This window comes from Solanum tuberosum, unplaced genomic scaffold (genome assembly GCF_000226075.1).
Source record: "Solanum tuberosum cultivar DM 1-3 516 R44 unplaced genomic scaffold, SolTub_3.0 scf00115, whole genome shotgun sequence".
Taxonomy (NCBI): Eukaryota; Viridiplantae; Streptophyta; class Magnoliopsida; order Solanales; family Solanaceae; genus Solanum; species Solanum tuberosum.
Window position 1 is genome coordinate 688,328 of NW_006239044.1, and position 14,469 is coordinate 702,796.

At 33.7% G+C, this 14,469-nt stretch overlaps 1 protein-coding gene across 1 annotated transcript in view; it reads left to right on the forward strand.

Annotated features, from left to right (window-relative positions):
• The window catches only part of LOC102581429 (myosin-6), a 21,513-nt gene extending 10,246 nt beyond the window's left edge, over window positions 1-11,267 (forward strand). Inside the window, exons 23-39 of the mRNA XM_006350222.2 lie at window positions 944-1,042; window positions 1,713-1,925; window positions 2,029-2,168; window positions 2,271-2,382; window positions 2,477-2,521; window positions 2,613-2,699; window positions 2,791-2,961; window positions 4,403-4,558; window positions 4,680-4,871; window positions 6,514-6,639; window positions 6,759-6,829; window positions 6,915-7,014; window positions 7,121-7,177; window positions 7,834-7,890; window positions 8,062-8,142; window positions 8,278-8,360; window positions 10,750-11,267. Coding sequence (XP_006350284.1) covers window positions 944-1,042; window positions 1,713-1,925; window positions 2,029-2,168; window positions 2,271-2,382; window positions 2,477-2,521; window positions 2,613-2,699; window positions 2,791-2,961; window positions 4,403-4,558; window positions 4,680-4,871; window positions 6,514-6,639; window positions 6,759-6,829; window positions 6,915-7,014; window positions 7,121-7,177; window positions 7,834-7,890; window positions 8,062-8,142; window positions 8,278-8,360; window positions 10,750-10,864 — 1,905 coding nt within the window. The 3' untranslated portion in view covers window positions 10,865-11,267. The remainder of the gene's footprint in view (window positions 1-943; window positions 1,043-1,712; window positions 1,926-2,028; window positions 2,169-2,270; window positions 2,383-2,476; window positions 2,522-2,612; window positions 2,700-2,790; window positions 2,962-4,402; window positions 4,559-4,679; window positions 4,872-6,513; window positions 6,640-6,758; window positions 6,830-6,914; window positions 7,015-7,120; window positions 7,178-7,833; window positions 7,891-8,061; window positions 8,143-8,277; window positions 8,361-10,749) is intronic.
• Window positions 11,268-14,469: the final 3,202 nt, after the last annotated feature.

Here is a 14,469-nt window from a genome sequence, read left to right on the forward strand (position 1 = left end):
GGGGGGGGGGGGGGGGGGTGTCTACGGATTGGATAGTTGCAGTGACAACCCTTGGGAACTGAGTTCAAATTCAATAAAGGTGACACTTGGTGAATTCTTCCTATATGCCTAAGTCTTGGTAGACGGAGTTGTTGGTACTTATGCTGGTGGGAGGTAGCAGCCTAGCAGGTACTCAGTGGATATGTCGAGATTTATGCAAGCTACCTGATACCACCACTATAAAAAAGTTCTTTAAGTTGGCTCATCTACCTCCATGAACTTGCAAGTCATAGTACTGAATTAAAGACTACAAATAAGGCTAGTACTAAGAATTAAGGCCTTAGTTTAGCAATCACTTGGAGTCTTGGACTGCAAAAGTGATTATGTGCAGCTACTCAAGTTGCATTTTAGACAAATTTTTCCCTACTGCTGAGTTGACTGGCTTTTCTAAGTTCCTAAAATTGTTAAGCTCAATGAAAGAATAACTACATCATTATAATCATTATTTTTCTATTTTATACATCTGACCGAATTGATTTTATTCGATGTTTAACACATAAATAAATAAGAGGTACTCTGTCTTATTTCAAAAAAAAAAGTGTACTCTGTCTAACAACTTAAGCTTTTAGATGTGATCGTCACACACTTCAACATAGTATTAGAGCAGGCAAAGGTCTTAGGTTCAAGTCTCACCGCCACCCATTATCAAAAACAATTTCCACATGCTTGGCTCATGAAAAAAATCAGGCTCGCACGTGAGGGGGCGTGTTGAAGTTATGAATAAATAAATAAAAGCCGACTCTCTAGTTTGTTCCATGCATTGTGCACTTCAACTGAAAAAAGCTAAACATGCGAAAATGCTTGCAAATATGAGTCTTGTTCTATCGCTACATTCTATTTATCAGGGTTTGGTCTCATCAACTGCTTCTTATCTGAGTTCTACTTCGACTCATCCTTTTTTCAGGCTGCACGGGAGACTGGGGCTCTGCAAGCTGCAAAGAATAAATTAGAGAAGCAAGTTGAAGAATTAACTTGGAGATTGCAGCTGGAGAAACGCATGAGGGTCAGTTAGATAGAATTATATGCATAATTGTTCACCCACATTTTGGTAGCTGTTCTTTCATGGTGCACAATATCCTTTTCTCTAAAGCAAGTTGTAGAACCATCTTGTTCAATCTTTATCTGTGCCATTGTTGATCCGTTTAAAAAACGGGGAAGGAAACACCAAAAGTTGACTTAAAAAATAAGGAATACCAACAATTGCCTGTTAATCTAGGTTAAGGATTTTGAAGGCAATTTTAGAACTAGAACAGATACATGGAGCACTATAATTTTATTTGGTGAAGGGAACAATAACGCACCAGAATAGAGGCACTCGGTCTAAGTAATGGACTGCTTCAGCGCCTTGAACGATTGGATCACTTTCTTGCATTCTTTGTTTCATATCATTTGGAAATAGTAGTCTGTGGGTGATTAGATTGCATCTAGCATCCCACTGGTTGTGAAAGATACTTAGCTTGAAAAGAACACATGTTTTCTACAAATGGGCCAAAACTTCAACAACTTTTTGTGCTTGCTGAATATAAGTATGAGATAATTCTATACCTTACCTTATAAAAGAAGTATGAGATAATGCTAGTGAGAATATAAGCTTGTCCCATCTCAAGTGTTATTTCCTTACGTGATCATTTTTTTCTTCCTTCCAGCTCATTATTCAAATTGTGTTTTTGTAGGCGGATGTTGAAGAAGCAAAAACACAAGAAAATGCAAAATTACAATCTGCTTTGCAGGAGATGCAAGTTCAGTTCAAGGAAACCAAGGAAATGCTTGTCAAAGAACGTGAAAATGCAATAAGGGCCGCCGAGCAGATCCCTATTGTTCAGGAAGTCCCCGTTATTGACCATGAATTGATGAACAAACTTAGCATTGAAAATGAGAACTTAAAGGTAAGTTGACTGAAACTTTAAAGTCGTTTCTATTGTTGCTTTGTAAGTTTATTAACTGAAGCTACTCAGCGTGCAAGTTTTGATAACTATTTTTGAATATTAGACTATGGTAAGCTCTCTAGAAAAGAAGATTGGTGAAACAGAAAAAAAATATGAAGAGACAAACAAACTTAGTGAGGAGCGGTTGAAGCAAGCGATGGAGGCAGAGTCCAAGATTGTTCAGTTGAAGACTTCTATGCAAAGGTTGAATGAACTTCTAGGCATATGTAGCGTAAATTGATAAATGTGTAAAATTGTTGTTGTCATACAGACACATTACTCATCACTGGGTCTTTTGGCTACTAGGCTTGAGGAGAAAATTGTTGACATGGAATCTGAGAACAAGATTCTTCGACAGCAGGGCCTGTTAACCCCTGCCAAGCGGGTTTCAGATCATTCACCTAGTCTGGCCTCTAAGGTACTTACCGGGGAAAAGTCATCATTTTCATTCTTCTCTTTCCTCTTGATCAATACTGTTAACAAACTTGAGGCACTGTTTTTGTTTTTTTCAGATTGTTGAAAATGGACACCATCTTGATGATGAAAACTATACTACTGTAAGACATGATTTTGTAGTCATTAAGCTAAATCACTTGCAGGATGCTGTAAACTCTTATTTACTGCTTATGAGAGGACTAATTTTTGCAGGATGCACTAAGTTCCTCCACACCTTCTAAAAATTTTGAAACCCCCGACAGCAAGATGAGGAGACCTCCTGTTGATCGACAGCAGCACGTATGTGATTCCATAGATAGTTTGGATTATCTATTTCTTAATTCCTGATAGAGAGTTTTGTCAAATGAAATCTTTGTTGACCTTGCTACAGGAGGATGTTGATGCACTCATTGACTGTGTGATGAAGGATGTGGGGTTCAGCCAAGGAAAGCCTGTTGCAGCTTTTACCATCTACAAATGCCTTCTCCATTGGAAATCTTTTGAAGCTGAGAGGACCAGTGTGTTCGATCGTTTGATTCAGATGATTGGTTCAGCTATTGAGGTAAGTACTTGTGGGTGCTGATTATTTACATTGGCATGTGCATGTTTTATGGATTTTTAAGAACTGAAGGCTTGTATCAAGGAACCTGAAGAGGTTGGACAATAATCACCTGACTGCAGTAAAAAGTGATTACCTGCTTCTTTTTTTAAGGCCAGGAGCTAAATGTCCATTTAAGTAAAAAAAAATAGAGATAACATCCATCATCTTTATTATTGTTACAGAGAAAGCATTTTTGCAGTTTTCATCAAAAAAAGAAAGCAATTTTTGCAGTTGCTATTAGCATTGATTTGGAAAGGACAAAAACTCTGCTCATAACATTCCTATTTAAATTTTAAACCATTGTGGAGGGGGGGAGTCAATATGATATAGATCAACATATTTACCTATATCGTTCTCTTTTGAGGATGTCAACAATGAACGTTCTCTTTCCTATTGGGAATTGATGATCTTATGTATGGTGAAACAAATCATCTTGCTTAACTGAACCTGTGGAAAATATCAATTCCTGATTTTTGAAGCTGTCAGTGGGAGAGGGAGGGTTATCAGTGTTGGTTGAATTAGTGTGCCCAAGCAACAGTAACACAAACAGATTTGGTGGAGTTACTAGCTATATATCAATATTTTCTCTTGAATAAGTTCATGAGCTCCACATTTTAACGGATACCTTAGGTTTCTGATTCTTGTCTGGAAATGAGCTTTCCAATCTGAGGTTATCTGGAGGTGTGACCTCAGAGATAATAGCTGGAAATCAGAGACCTGTAGATGGCAACAAAGGTTTCAAGGTTGAAAAAGAAAGTTATAAATCCTAGAGTAGTGAAGCAGATGGGCACTGCGTCTCAGCGTGAGAATTGCAGAAAGTATTAGCTGCAGCTTTTGAATATTATATTTTTTCCTATATTTGCATAATTCAGTTAGCTGCTCTATATTGTCCGTCAAATCATCATCAACAACTATAGGGTGTTACATTTTAATGTGAAATACTTTCTTGATTTAGGAAGTCCTTATGTTTCATTTTGCTGGAGGATTGCTTGCTAGTTTACACTGAAGTAGAAGTTTCCAAATTTTAAATTTATTAGACATTCAAACCCGATCAGAATTATGAATTGATATCTTTCCATTTGAAATAAACCTGATACACCACATTTAAGGTTTAACTTAATGTTAAGTTTTAGAGGCAACTTCAATCATCAATGAAACATGGAATAGGAATATCATTGTCTAGTAAACTTCAACATAATTTCCATCATTACTAAAGCTTGGAATAGGAAAAATATCTGTCAGTTTGCGCTTTCTTCTGAATTGTTTAAATCATCATCCATGAGACAATGAATACAGGGGAAGCAGGAGTGCAACCTTCTTTTGTCAAATATTTGAAGTTTGATGCCGCATTTAGAACCATTGTGATTAACTTGAAGCATAACAAAGTATCTACTGATTGCAGAATCAAGAAAGCAACGATCACATGGCGTATTGGCTGTCGAATACCTCAACGTTGTTGTTCTTAATCCAAAAAAGTCTGAAACCAGGTGGTTCAGTTGGTGCAACTCCTACCCGCAAACCACAACCTCCGACATCTCTATTTGGGAGAATGACAATGGTATTGAAGTTTTTGAATTTTTCTTCCTTGTTTAAGCTTAATTGTAGTCCTGTCAAGAGTAGTAGCTATAGTAGTTTGACTCTCATGTCTGTTCTTTCTGATTATGCTGTGTTGTTTTCAGGGATTTCGTTCGTCGCCTTCTGCTGTCAACCTTGCTGCAGCTGCAGCTGCATTGGTAGTGCGTCAAGTTGAAGCAAAATACCCTGCTCTGCTTTTCAAGCAGCAGCTTACAGCATATGTTGAAAAGATTTATGGAATTATTAGGGATAACTTGAAGAAGGAGTTGGGATCACTCATTTCCTTATGCATCCAGGTTTGTCGAAATATTTTCTCAGAAATCCACTACTGCATTTGTAAGAGTTTTCTGTTTTTTTTTTTTTTGGCTTACCACTTCACCAAGTTTAGGATGCTCTTAGAGGTTGTTGCTTAATTGCTAATAAATATTTGAAATATTGTGTCTCATGGGGTATGAGGTCGGATTCTATACAGGAACTTCTCTTAATTTTTCTTTGTATTGTTTTTTAGGAGAATGGTCAACATTCTGAAAGTTCTTTTTGTGTTTTTGTTTCCCTTGTCAAATGAGTAACTTAGTAGGGGTTTTCATCCTCTTGAGAAAAAGGGAACATATTATAATGCTCATCACATCACTCATATTTCATGAAGAAATGATTTCCTGCGGTATATCAAGTCTTGAAGCATTTAGTTAGTATACCCTTTGAATTTGATCATGAGTAAACCAGGTCATGTGGTAAAATTCTCTTTTGATGCATACTTTTTCTCCCTTTTTGTCAATATTACTCCTTAGAATGTACCAAGGGAAGAAGAATGATAGTTCGCTCTAGCCATACAAATTGAAGTTTTTCACAAATAGTGCTTGGGACATGCTTTCTGATTTTTTAGGTTATTGAGTATAGCTCTAATTCAATAAAGAATGTTATCCATCTCTCAAGTTATAATAAAAGATCAACATATCCCTATAAACCTGCATACTTGTGCTTTTATTACTTGATGATCTAAGACTTGAGAAATAAGCTCATCTGAAATGAGATGCATGTATTTGTAACAATTTAGGTTATTTCGTACAATAATATTATAACTCACCAAAGAAAACAATTATTAGCTGTAAGTTATAGTGATTAACATTTTGTAAAGATAAAGGAATTAAACAAGCTGGAGCAGACCTGCATTGATTTGGTGATAAGGTAATATTCTGGTGATGTTTGTCGGGTGTTAGAGCAGACTTGCATATCGTGTCAATGTTCCTTTAAGGCTAAACCATTGTGCTTAGCAAATAATAAACCAACAGGACGCTATCAATGAAACATTACCTTTATCAAAACAAAAAATAAAGGATGCTATCAATGAATAGGTATTGCTAGGGCCATGCAAGCTGCTGAAGGTGAGATGAATGTTAACATAAAACAATCAGTTACCACACCTACTTATGAGATGCTTTGAACAGACTCAAATCTCACCTCCCTTAGCATTAAATATATGAGTCACTTCAGTGCGCACTAAGACAAGCACTCATGACTTCTGAGGCACACCAACCAGGGCTATCTCCCAGGAACTCCTCGCCTAGTGAAGAGGTACTAACCGTCGGTCCTATTGTGGCAAAGGAAGGCACCATCCCTTCTTTCTCTCACAATCATGATAGCCGTGCAGTTGAACATTTGAGTTATGGAGAAACTGAGTATCTAAGCTTATGTACTTTAAACTTCTTTTGATTACATATTTGACTGAAGAACTGAAGTTTTGTTGCCTAGAACATAAATGTTATATATATATATATATATTATCTGCTTCTTCTCTTTTGTGGTTGGTTCTTGAGATTGTTCGAATTTAGCGCAAGATTTTCCTATTCTCTTTCAGATTTTAGTGTAGCTTTGTGGGCTGAGTTGTTTGTCAATTGTAGCCTTCCTTCTACCTAACAATAGTAATATGTTGAAATTCAGGCACCAAGGACTGCCAAAGGAAGTCTGAGAACTGGACGATCCTTTGGCAAAGACACTTCGACAAATCATTGGCAGCGGATTATTGAAGGCCTCAACTCTCTTCTCTGTACATTGAAAGAAAATTTTGTATGGATCTCATTACATTTTTCTTTTACCAAATTTCCAAGAAAAGCTAATGGTTGCAGTTTATATATATCTATGGATGAGTGGAGTAAAATTTTAAAACTAAATTTTGTTTCTTTTAGGTGCCTCCAATTCTTGTTCAAAAGATATTTACTCAGACATTCTCTTACATTAATGTACAACTGTTTAACAGGTGAGTGAATTTTGTTATTCTAAGTTGTGTTCTTATTATATGCCAGTTGTCAAATGTTCATTCAGCTACATATTTCAATTTGCAGTCTTCTTCTTCGAAGAGAGTGTTGTACATTCAGTAATGGGGAATATGTTAAAGCTGGGTTAGCTGAGTTAGAGCTATGGTGCTGCCAAGCAAAAGAAGAGGTAAGTTCGGCATGTTTGTAATTGTACACATTGCTACTCATGTCTCATTATTGTCAGCTTTATTGAAAAAAAATGAACTCATTTCCTTTTTGTTCTTTAATTGCAGTATGCAGGTTCCTCTTGGGATGAACTCAAACATATTAGACAAGCTGTTGGGTTCTTGGTATGTTAATTGTGATGATTATTTCTTGGTATCATTGCTTAGAAATATAGCTGTATTAACTTGCCACAAACTGTGAAGGTCTTGGTAGTGTTGAAGGGCTGAGTTGTCTTAAATGGTTGCCCTTCCTATATATGTGCCTCATTTATTATTTTATTTGGATATCACTTTTTGACTTCTTTCTTTTATCTGCACTAATGCCATGTGTGGTTTTGCCTTGATCTTTTAAATTATTGGATTAGTTTTTTCAAGTTTCACGTGAAATTCTTTTGATGATGCTAATAATTTACTAACGTGATGGGAAAGATCCCAGTATACAAGTAGTTCCATGAAGTTTCCAGCAAGTAGGCATGGTTAATCCTGTAACAAAAGTCCCTTGACAATTTATACAGAGTTGAATGTATTGTGCTGGACTAAGCTATTGAAAGTTTCTCAAGGCTTTTAGCTCCTTACTAGTTCTTATTTTCTTCTGTAGCATTTGCAGTTGTCAGACTTAGTTGTTGCCAGATAATTGTTGCTCTTTCTTCCTTTTAGAATTTGTTCATGTCTACAATTTTAGATGTAAATTGCAACTAAGAATTGATAATATAATTTTTTGGGTTTGTTTTTATGTGTTGCAACAACTGATGCAATTTCCCTTTCCTGTTACTTGTCCGCAGGTTATTCATCAGAAGTATAGAATATCTTATGATGAGATCACCAATGACTTGTGTCCTGTAAGTCTCTTTTCCTTTTCAATGTTTGTTCTGTAAATAGTCTTCTTTTCTGTTGACATTTAGCCATTTAGATTGAAAGAGTTCTTTGTCAAATTCTCCTCTTATTTTATTCACTTGAGTTTAACATACAACACTATATGTACTCTCTCTCTAAATTTCTTTCTTTTGCAGATTCTTAGTGTCCAGCAACTTTACAGAATCTGTACTCTCTATTGGGATGACAACTATAATACACGAAGTGTTTCCCCAGATGTAAGATATATGCACACTGATGGCTTTTGTCTTATTGAAGTCCTACAGTACATTTTTTTTTTTTGATAACCAGTCCCAGTACATTTTCAACCTATAGTTGAATTTCTTTTGAATTTCCCTTCTCTCTTGTTACAGGTCATATCAAGCATGAGAGTGTTAATGACAGAGGACTCAAACAATGCTGAGAGCAACTCTTTCTTACTGGATGATAATTCAAGGTGAGAAACTATCCTCTGTGTGTGAATTTTTGTCATCCTCCGAGTCAAATATTGGACAAGAAACATGATCATCTAATCTCTGCTGTTCTTTCTTCCGCTCGCCGTACCCTGTTCTTTTACCTTGCCCTCTTCTTAAGAACTTGGTATCTCCAAAGGTATGGCATACAGCATACAAACACTTGATTGTTTAAGAACTACTCACTTCAACTTGCTGTCTTTTTCCAACCGCACACCTTAAAGTTTGTATAGGGGTCCTATGACCCCCAAGCTTTTGTGAAGTGGAATTATCTTCCCCATTATTTGCTGATGTGGGACAGAGAGTATTAACTCAATGCGCGCGAGTGATAAAGAATGCTAGTAATACAGCTTATGGACAGAAAACACCATATTTTTCAATCAAAAGCGATATTATCCTAACAAGAGTTGGGAAAATGGCATTCTCTCTTGGGAAAATGGCATTCTTCTTCTTACAGTTACCCCAAACCCAGTTCAACTCCAACTTCCTCAGCTTGTGGTCAGAGCCACTTCCAGAAAACGCCACTTCCTTTTCTGTATAGAATATTGCGAGTCAGACCCAACTCAATCTGCAGAAATCATCAAATTCAAACAAAAACTTGATGAAATGATTTTAGGTCCTTTGATAATGTTAAAAGAGATAATGATGAAGATGATTTAAGTGACCTTTATCAAAAAAAGATTCAAGTCATTTGATAATGAACGGGTGGTTATGGTGGAAAAACAATGAGAAAGATGTTTCGGGGGGTGGGGGGGGGGGGGGGAAAAGAAAAAAAAAATTCTTGAACAATTGACTTTCACTCTTGAGAAATTTTGAAGGCATTTTAGTTCTAGGTTCTAAAAGGGTCTTCGGCTAAAATTGGTTTGAATACTTTGATTTTATTGCTCGAGGTTTGAAGTCGGTGTTGAGTTTGTTCTTAGGGGGTGGTAGAAAAGAAACAAAAATCACATTCTGGAGAACAAGAGGAAAAATGACGTGGAAAAATGGGTGGCAGTATTTGGAGTTACATTGCCCAACTTAAATCTGTTTTTTGGTCTCTTGGGATGGTAATTACTCTTATTCTCCATTAGTTCAATCAGGTTTTTTCTTCCTTCTTATTATCCCTGGTTGAAAACTTCTTTGGTTAGTGATATTGTTTTGACAATTAACCTGTTTCAGTCATTCAAATTCCCTGTGTAATTAAAAGCAGAGGTATATAATTATTTGCTCCCCCATCAAATAGATCTCTGAAAGTCAACTACAGTACTCGCTCCACTCACTTGACTTACAAATTGTGCTTTACACACCTTTTGTACACTTTTGTCAGTAAACTATCTGGGACTTTTCTATTTTCTTCTTTAAACTTATATTCAAATTGTCAATGACAACTTTCTGTTATTGAAATTTGCCCGATCCACTGTTATGTTAGTACTTATCCTTGAGTTGAGGCATAAATAGTCCTTACCTTCTCTTTCTGCTTATATATTAGCTTTTTCAATGTTTATCTTTCAATGAGCTTTTTCAACTTAAAAATAAAAGAGAGGACATCTTTCAATGCTTCTACATACATCTAGCTCTTTCTCTTTTTGAACAAGAATATTAGTTTCTTTTGTTTTTTCCTTTCTTTTGCATATAATCCTCTAGTTTCTTGTTTTATTCCTTGTATAATAATTATATTGACTGGAAATATGAAAAAATGTCAATTGTTAGTTCTTTACCCTTCATCCATTGGTTGATTAAGAACGAACAAGATTCATCGCTATTTTTCGTGAGCTATTGAGTTTGAGCAGATGGAAGTGTTTTTCGATACTGGATGTGTTTAATGGACATTAGGGGTGAGGATAAGCTTAAAATTCTTTCTGATATGGACTTAAAACTGTGACCAGAATTATTATGTTATAAAACAATACTGCCAGAAATGAGAAGTCAAAGGATGAATCCTCCCCCCATATATACAGAAGTATTAAGTAAATAAGCTAGTTTCATGTTGTTTGTGCCTATAACAAAAAGTATCAAGTTACTTTTAAGTTTCTTCTGGTCTCTAGGAAAAAATATTCTCTATTCAGGTTAAACTCAAATCTATAAATGATGTATACTAGTTGGAAGGAAAGATGTTGAAAGTTCAGACTTTGTTAGTTAGTTGTCTTGCTTTTGATGAATTTTTATTTATTTTTGATCGGCTGATATTCTAGAGGTCCAATTTATTTGAATTTCCTCCTCAACTGATTAATTGCTCAAATAATATTTTAGTCTGCAAGGGATAAGCAGAAAGAAGGAATTATTCGTAAACCTGAAGGCTAGATTTTGTACTAATACACCTAAACATCCTCAAGTGCAATCTTTTGAACTAGGTGATAACCTTAGGTATAACCGATACATATCTTCTTAATGCAGCATCCCGTTCTCTATTGATGAAGTCTCAGAATCACTTCAAGTAAAGGATTTTGCAGATGTCAAACCTGCAACAGAACTTATCGAGCATCCAGCCTTCCCATTTTTACACGAGTGAGGCCATGGAACCTCGAGGGTTTCTTGCATTATAGTTACAGATTTGTTGAAAATATCCTAGGTGGATATATTCAATTTGTTGTATATTCATTCTTCTTATTCCCTTTCAATTTTTTAATACCAAATATAGATTGCTGTAAAATATTTTTTCTTCTTCTTTTGTGTTTATAATTGTAATTCCAATAGCATAAGGTTCAGAGTCAGCAAGTAGTCAAATTTTGTATTTGTTTTGGTGCAAAGAGCAGCAGCAACAACATTCTTTTATCAGGAATATATAGGGCAAAGTAATAGTGATGGGTGTAAAAGTTTTGTATTCTGTCCACATTTCATTATGTAATGAAACAGAAATATTGAACTCAACTATTGTCTTATGGGAATCATACCAAGGTTGATCTTAATTTGTACAAGTGTTGTTCTCTTGCTATTATCACTCATTTCCTGTTTGTACAAAATTTGAAGTCACTTGTGGAGATTTAAATAGGTTTTGAACAAGAATTTGCAACTAGATCTTTGTAGTTAGCGGCACATTATACACTTTTATATAAGGTGAATACATTTATTCAAGATAAATACATTATTTAAGAGTTTATACGTATTATATAATAATGTATACATACTGCGACAAAGAAAAAATAGTTAATACAAATACAAACTAGAGAATTGCTAATATGCTAAGTATTGTGTTAGATAGTGTATTTTTGAAAGGATGAATGCTATTTAACACATCCAAGTAAGAAGGAAACAATACTACTCCCTTCGTCTTCTTTTAATTGTCATGTTGTGCTTTTCGAAAGTCAATTTGACTAATTTTCAAAGTTAAATTAGATTACATTAATTAGAATATTTTAAACAAAAAGTTTAGATATTCAAAAACTATACGAAAAGTACTATAAATTGTAATTTTTTGCATATCAATATGATGAAAAAATACATAAACAAATGTTAGTCAAACTTCTTAAGTTTGATTCTAAAAAAAGAAACCATAATAATTAAAAGTGAACGGAGAAAGTATAAAAAGAATATGCATATATAATCATTGGGTGGAAATGGAATGTGGATAGGACAAGTTTGTAGTTGAATTTCCAATAATATAATTTAATGGAAAAATAGACATGTATCTGAAAATGAAGAAAGTAGAAATTACATTTTGCAGAATTTGTGTTTTTGGGACCTCATGAAACATGATTTTCTTAAATACTTTCAAAGAATTAATTAACCACGCATCCTCCATGCCCTCACCATCACTTATTAAGAGTTTTGGGACCGAAATATTTATTCATTTATTTGGACCACCAACAAAAGGAAAAAAAAGATGTTTAAACAAGGGAAAATTACATAAATTGGATCTATTAGATAAAATATTTATCCAAATTGGATTCAATTCAGTATATTTATTCTGATCGGATCCACGGTCCAAACTATTTATCTGACTGCCCCTTTTGTTTCATTCATTGAACCACTGCTGATACCATCGAAGTATATACATACTCTGATGGTATTCATATACTTTAATCGTATCAAATAATAATTGAACAATCTTTTCACTGAAACACTGTCTCTTCCTCCTTGATACCATCAGAGTATATATATATATACTCTAATGATATCATGAAATAGTGTTTACTGACACACTACTTCTTTCTCTTTAATACCATCAAAATATATAGTTAAAATAAGGATGGTATAAAAGTAAAGAAGTAACCTCTAAATAGTTTTCTTTTTTGGTACAAGTATTCTTTTCCTTTTAAACAAATGATGTATTAGAGCCGCCAAATGAAATATTTAATTGCCAGAGAGTTCATTATCATACAGCACTCCGCTAAAATTTTGAACTACGAATGAACATCACTATTGCTACTAGCTTAATACTCCCTCCGCTTCTATTTAATTTTCATTATTTTAGATTTTATACTCCTTAAAAAATTAGGTAAAATTATCATTGTATCCTTATTTAGTGTTCTCTTGAAGTCAACTTTCAATGAATGAACATATATTAATTTACTTTGATTAACTAATTTGATCAATGAAAATGAATTAATAAGTTAGTTTCTCTATGATGAGCAAATGTATGCTTCAAGGCTAATAACTTTCAAAGGGTAAAATAAGAAGAAAAAAATCCTTTTGGCCAGAATGATATTTTACTCATGTTATTTATCTTTTTGAACATTTTTACCCTTTTAACTTTAATACCTTTTAATTAAAAAATAGAAAAAATATCAGTTTATTTTAAAATAAAAAGATATCATAGACTTTTTAAATTTCTGGCCAAATTTTCTGGCCATTTAGCATTACCCAATAAGAAGAACAATGTCATTATACATTAATTTTGTGAAATGATAACTATTAAGGACCATCTATTTTCAGTAAGGACGATATATAGATAGAAATGAAGGAAGTACTATTTTTTTTGGGATCATGCGATAAGAAGATATTTACAATATTTATGGAGCATTAAATATTGCAAACTGACACTCTTCTAGCATATATTTCCTCTGTCCCGTTTTACTTGTCAAATTTTGACTTGACACATTTATTAAAAAAATAATTATTGATATAGTGAGTTTACCATTTTATCCCTATTAATTGATAGAGTCTTAAACATCTATATTGACTACATTTTTCAAAGATATTAACTCAATGTTAGTAATAAATTTGAGGTATAATAGGAAGAAAAAAAATTGTCCTTCCTTGATTCGTAAAAAATGACCAATAAAAAGAGAAATCAAATTAGGAAATACTATTTGACAAGTAAATAGGAATGAAGGAAGTACTTACAAATCGAAAGAAAATTAATACATTTTTTACTTGTCTAGTTTGAATTTTACTCAATTCTTAAAAAATAATGATTATCATAAGTATTTTATCACAATATTCATATTAGTTAATTAAATCTTTTCTACTTTCCACGAATCAAATTTAACAAAAAATTTTTTGGCATATGTATATGACAAATATCCAAAATATTCACTTTTATCAAATTTCAATTTAATATTTGCTGTTATCTCACTCTAAATTATTCACCAAATATTAACTACATTTACTTGTTTGTTAATTGGGAGTTAATATTGGGCCTGCCAGTTGGCATTTCACTTTCAAGAATTCAACCTTCACGGAAAATAGATTTGACTAGTGAGTACTACTACCTCAATGATATTTTTCATGTACATCTCACGTCTATGGACCATTATAATTAGCTTTTTTCCCTAGTATTGATGTATGACGGTGCTCCTAATATAGGTTTTAATCATGATATTTTCTCGAGTTTTATCATGATTGTAAATTAGGGGTCTATAAAACCGAACCAAAAATTAAATCAAACTGCAAATTGAGTCAACCCGAAAAAAAACTTGACTAGTGGTTTGGTTTGACTTGGTTTTGTATTGGAAAAAAAAAACCCGATTATATTTGGGTTGGTTTGGTTTTAACTAAAAAAAACCAACCCGAGATCAAATCAACCCGACATTATATATGTAATTTTAAAATTTTATTTTATACATAAAAATATTTACTTTGATATAATTTTAAAATATTTCTTATACTATATCATAATTTTTATCTTTTAATATATTATTTCAAGTTTAAAACTTAAAATTCGGAATGGTTCAA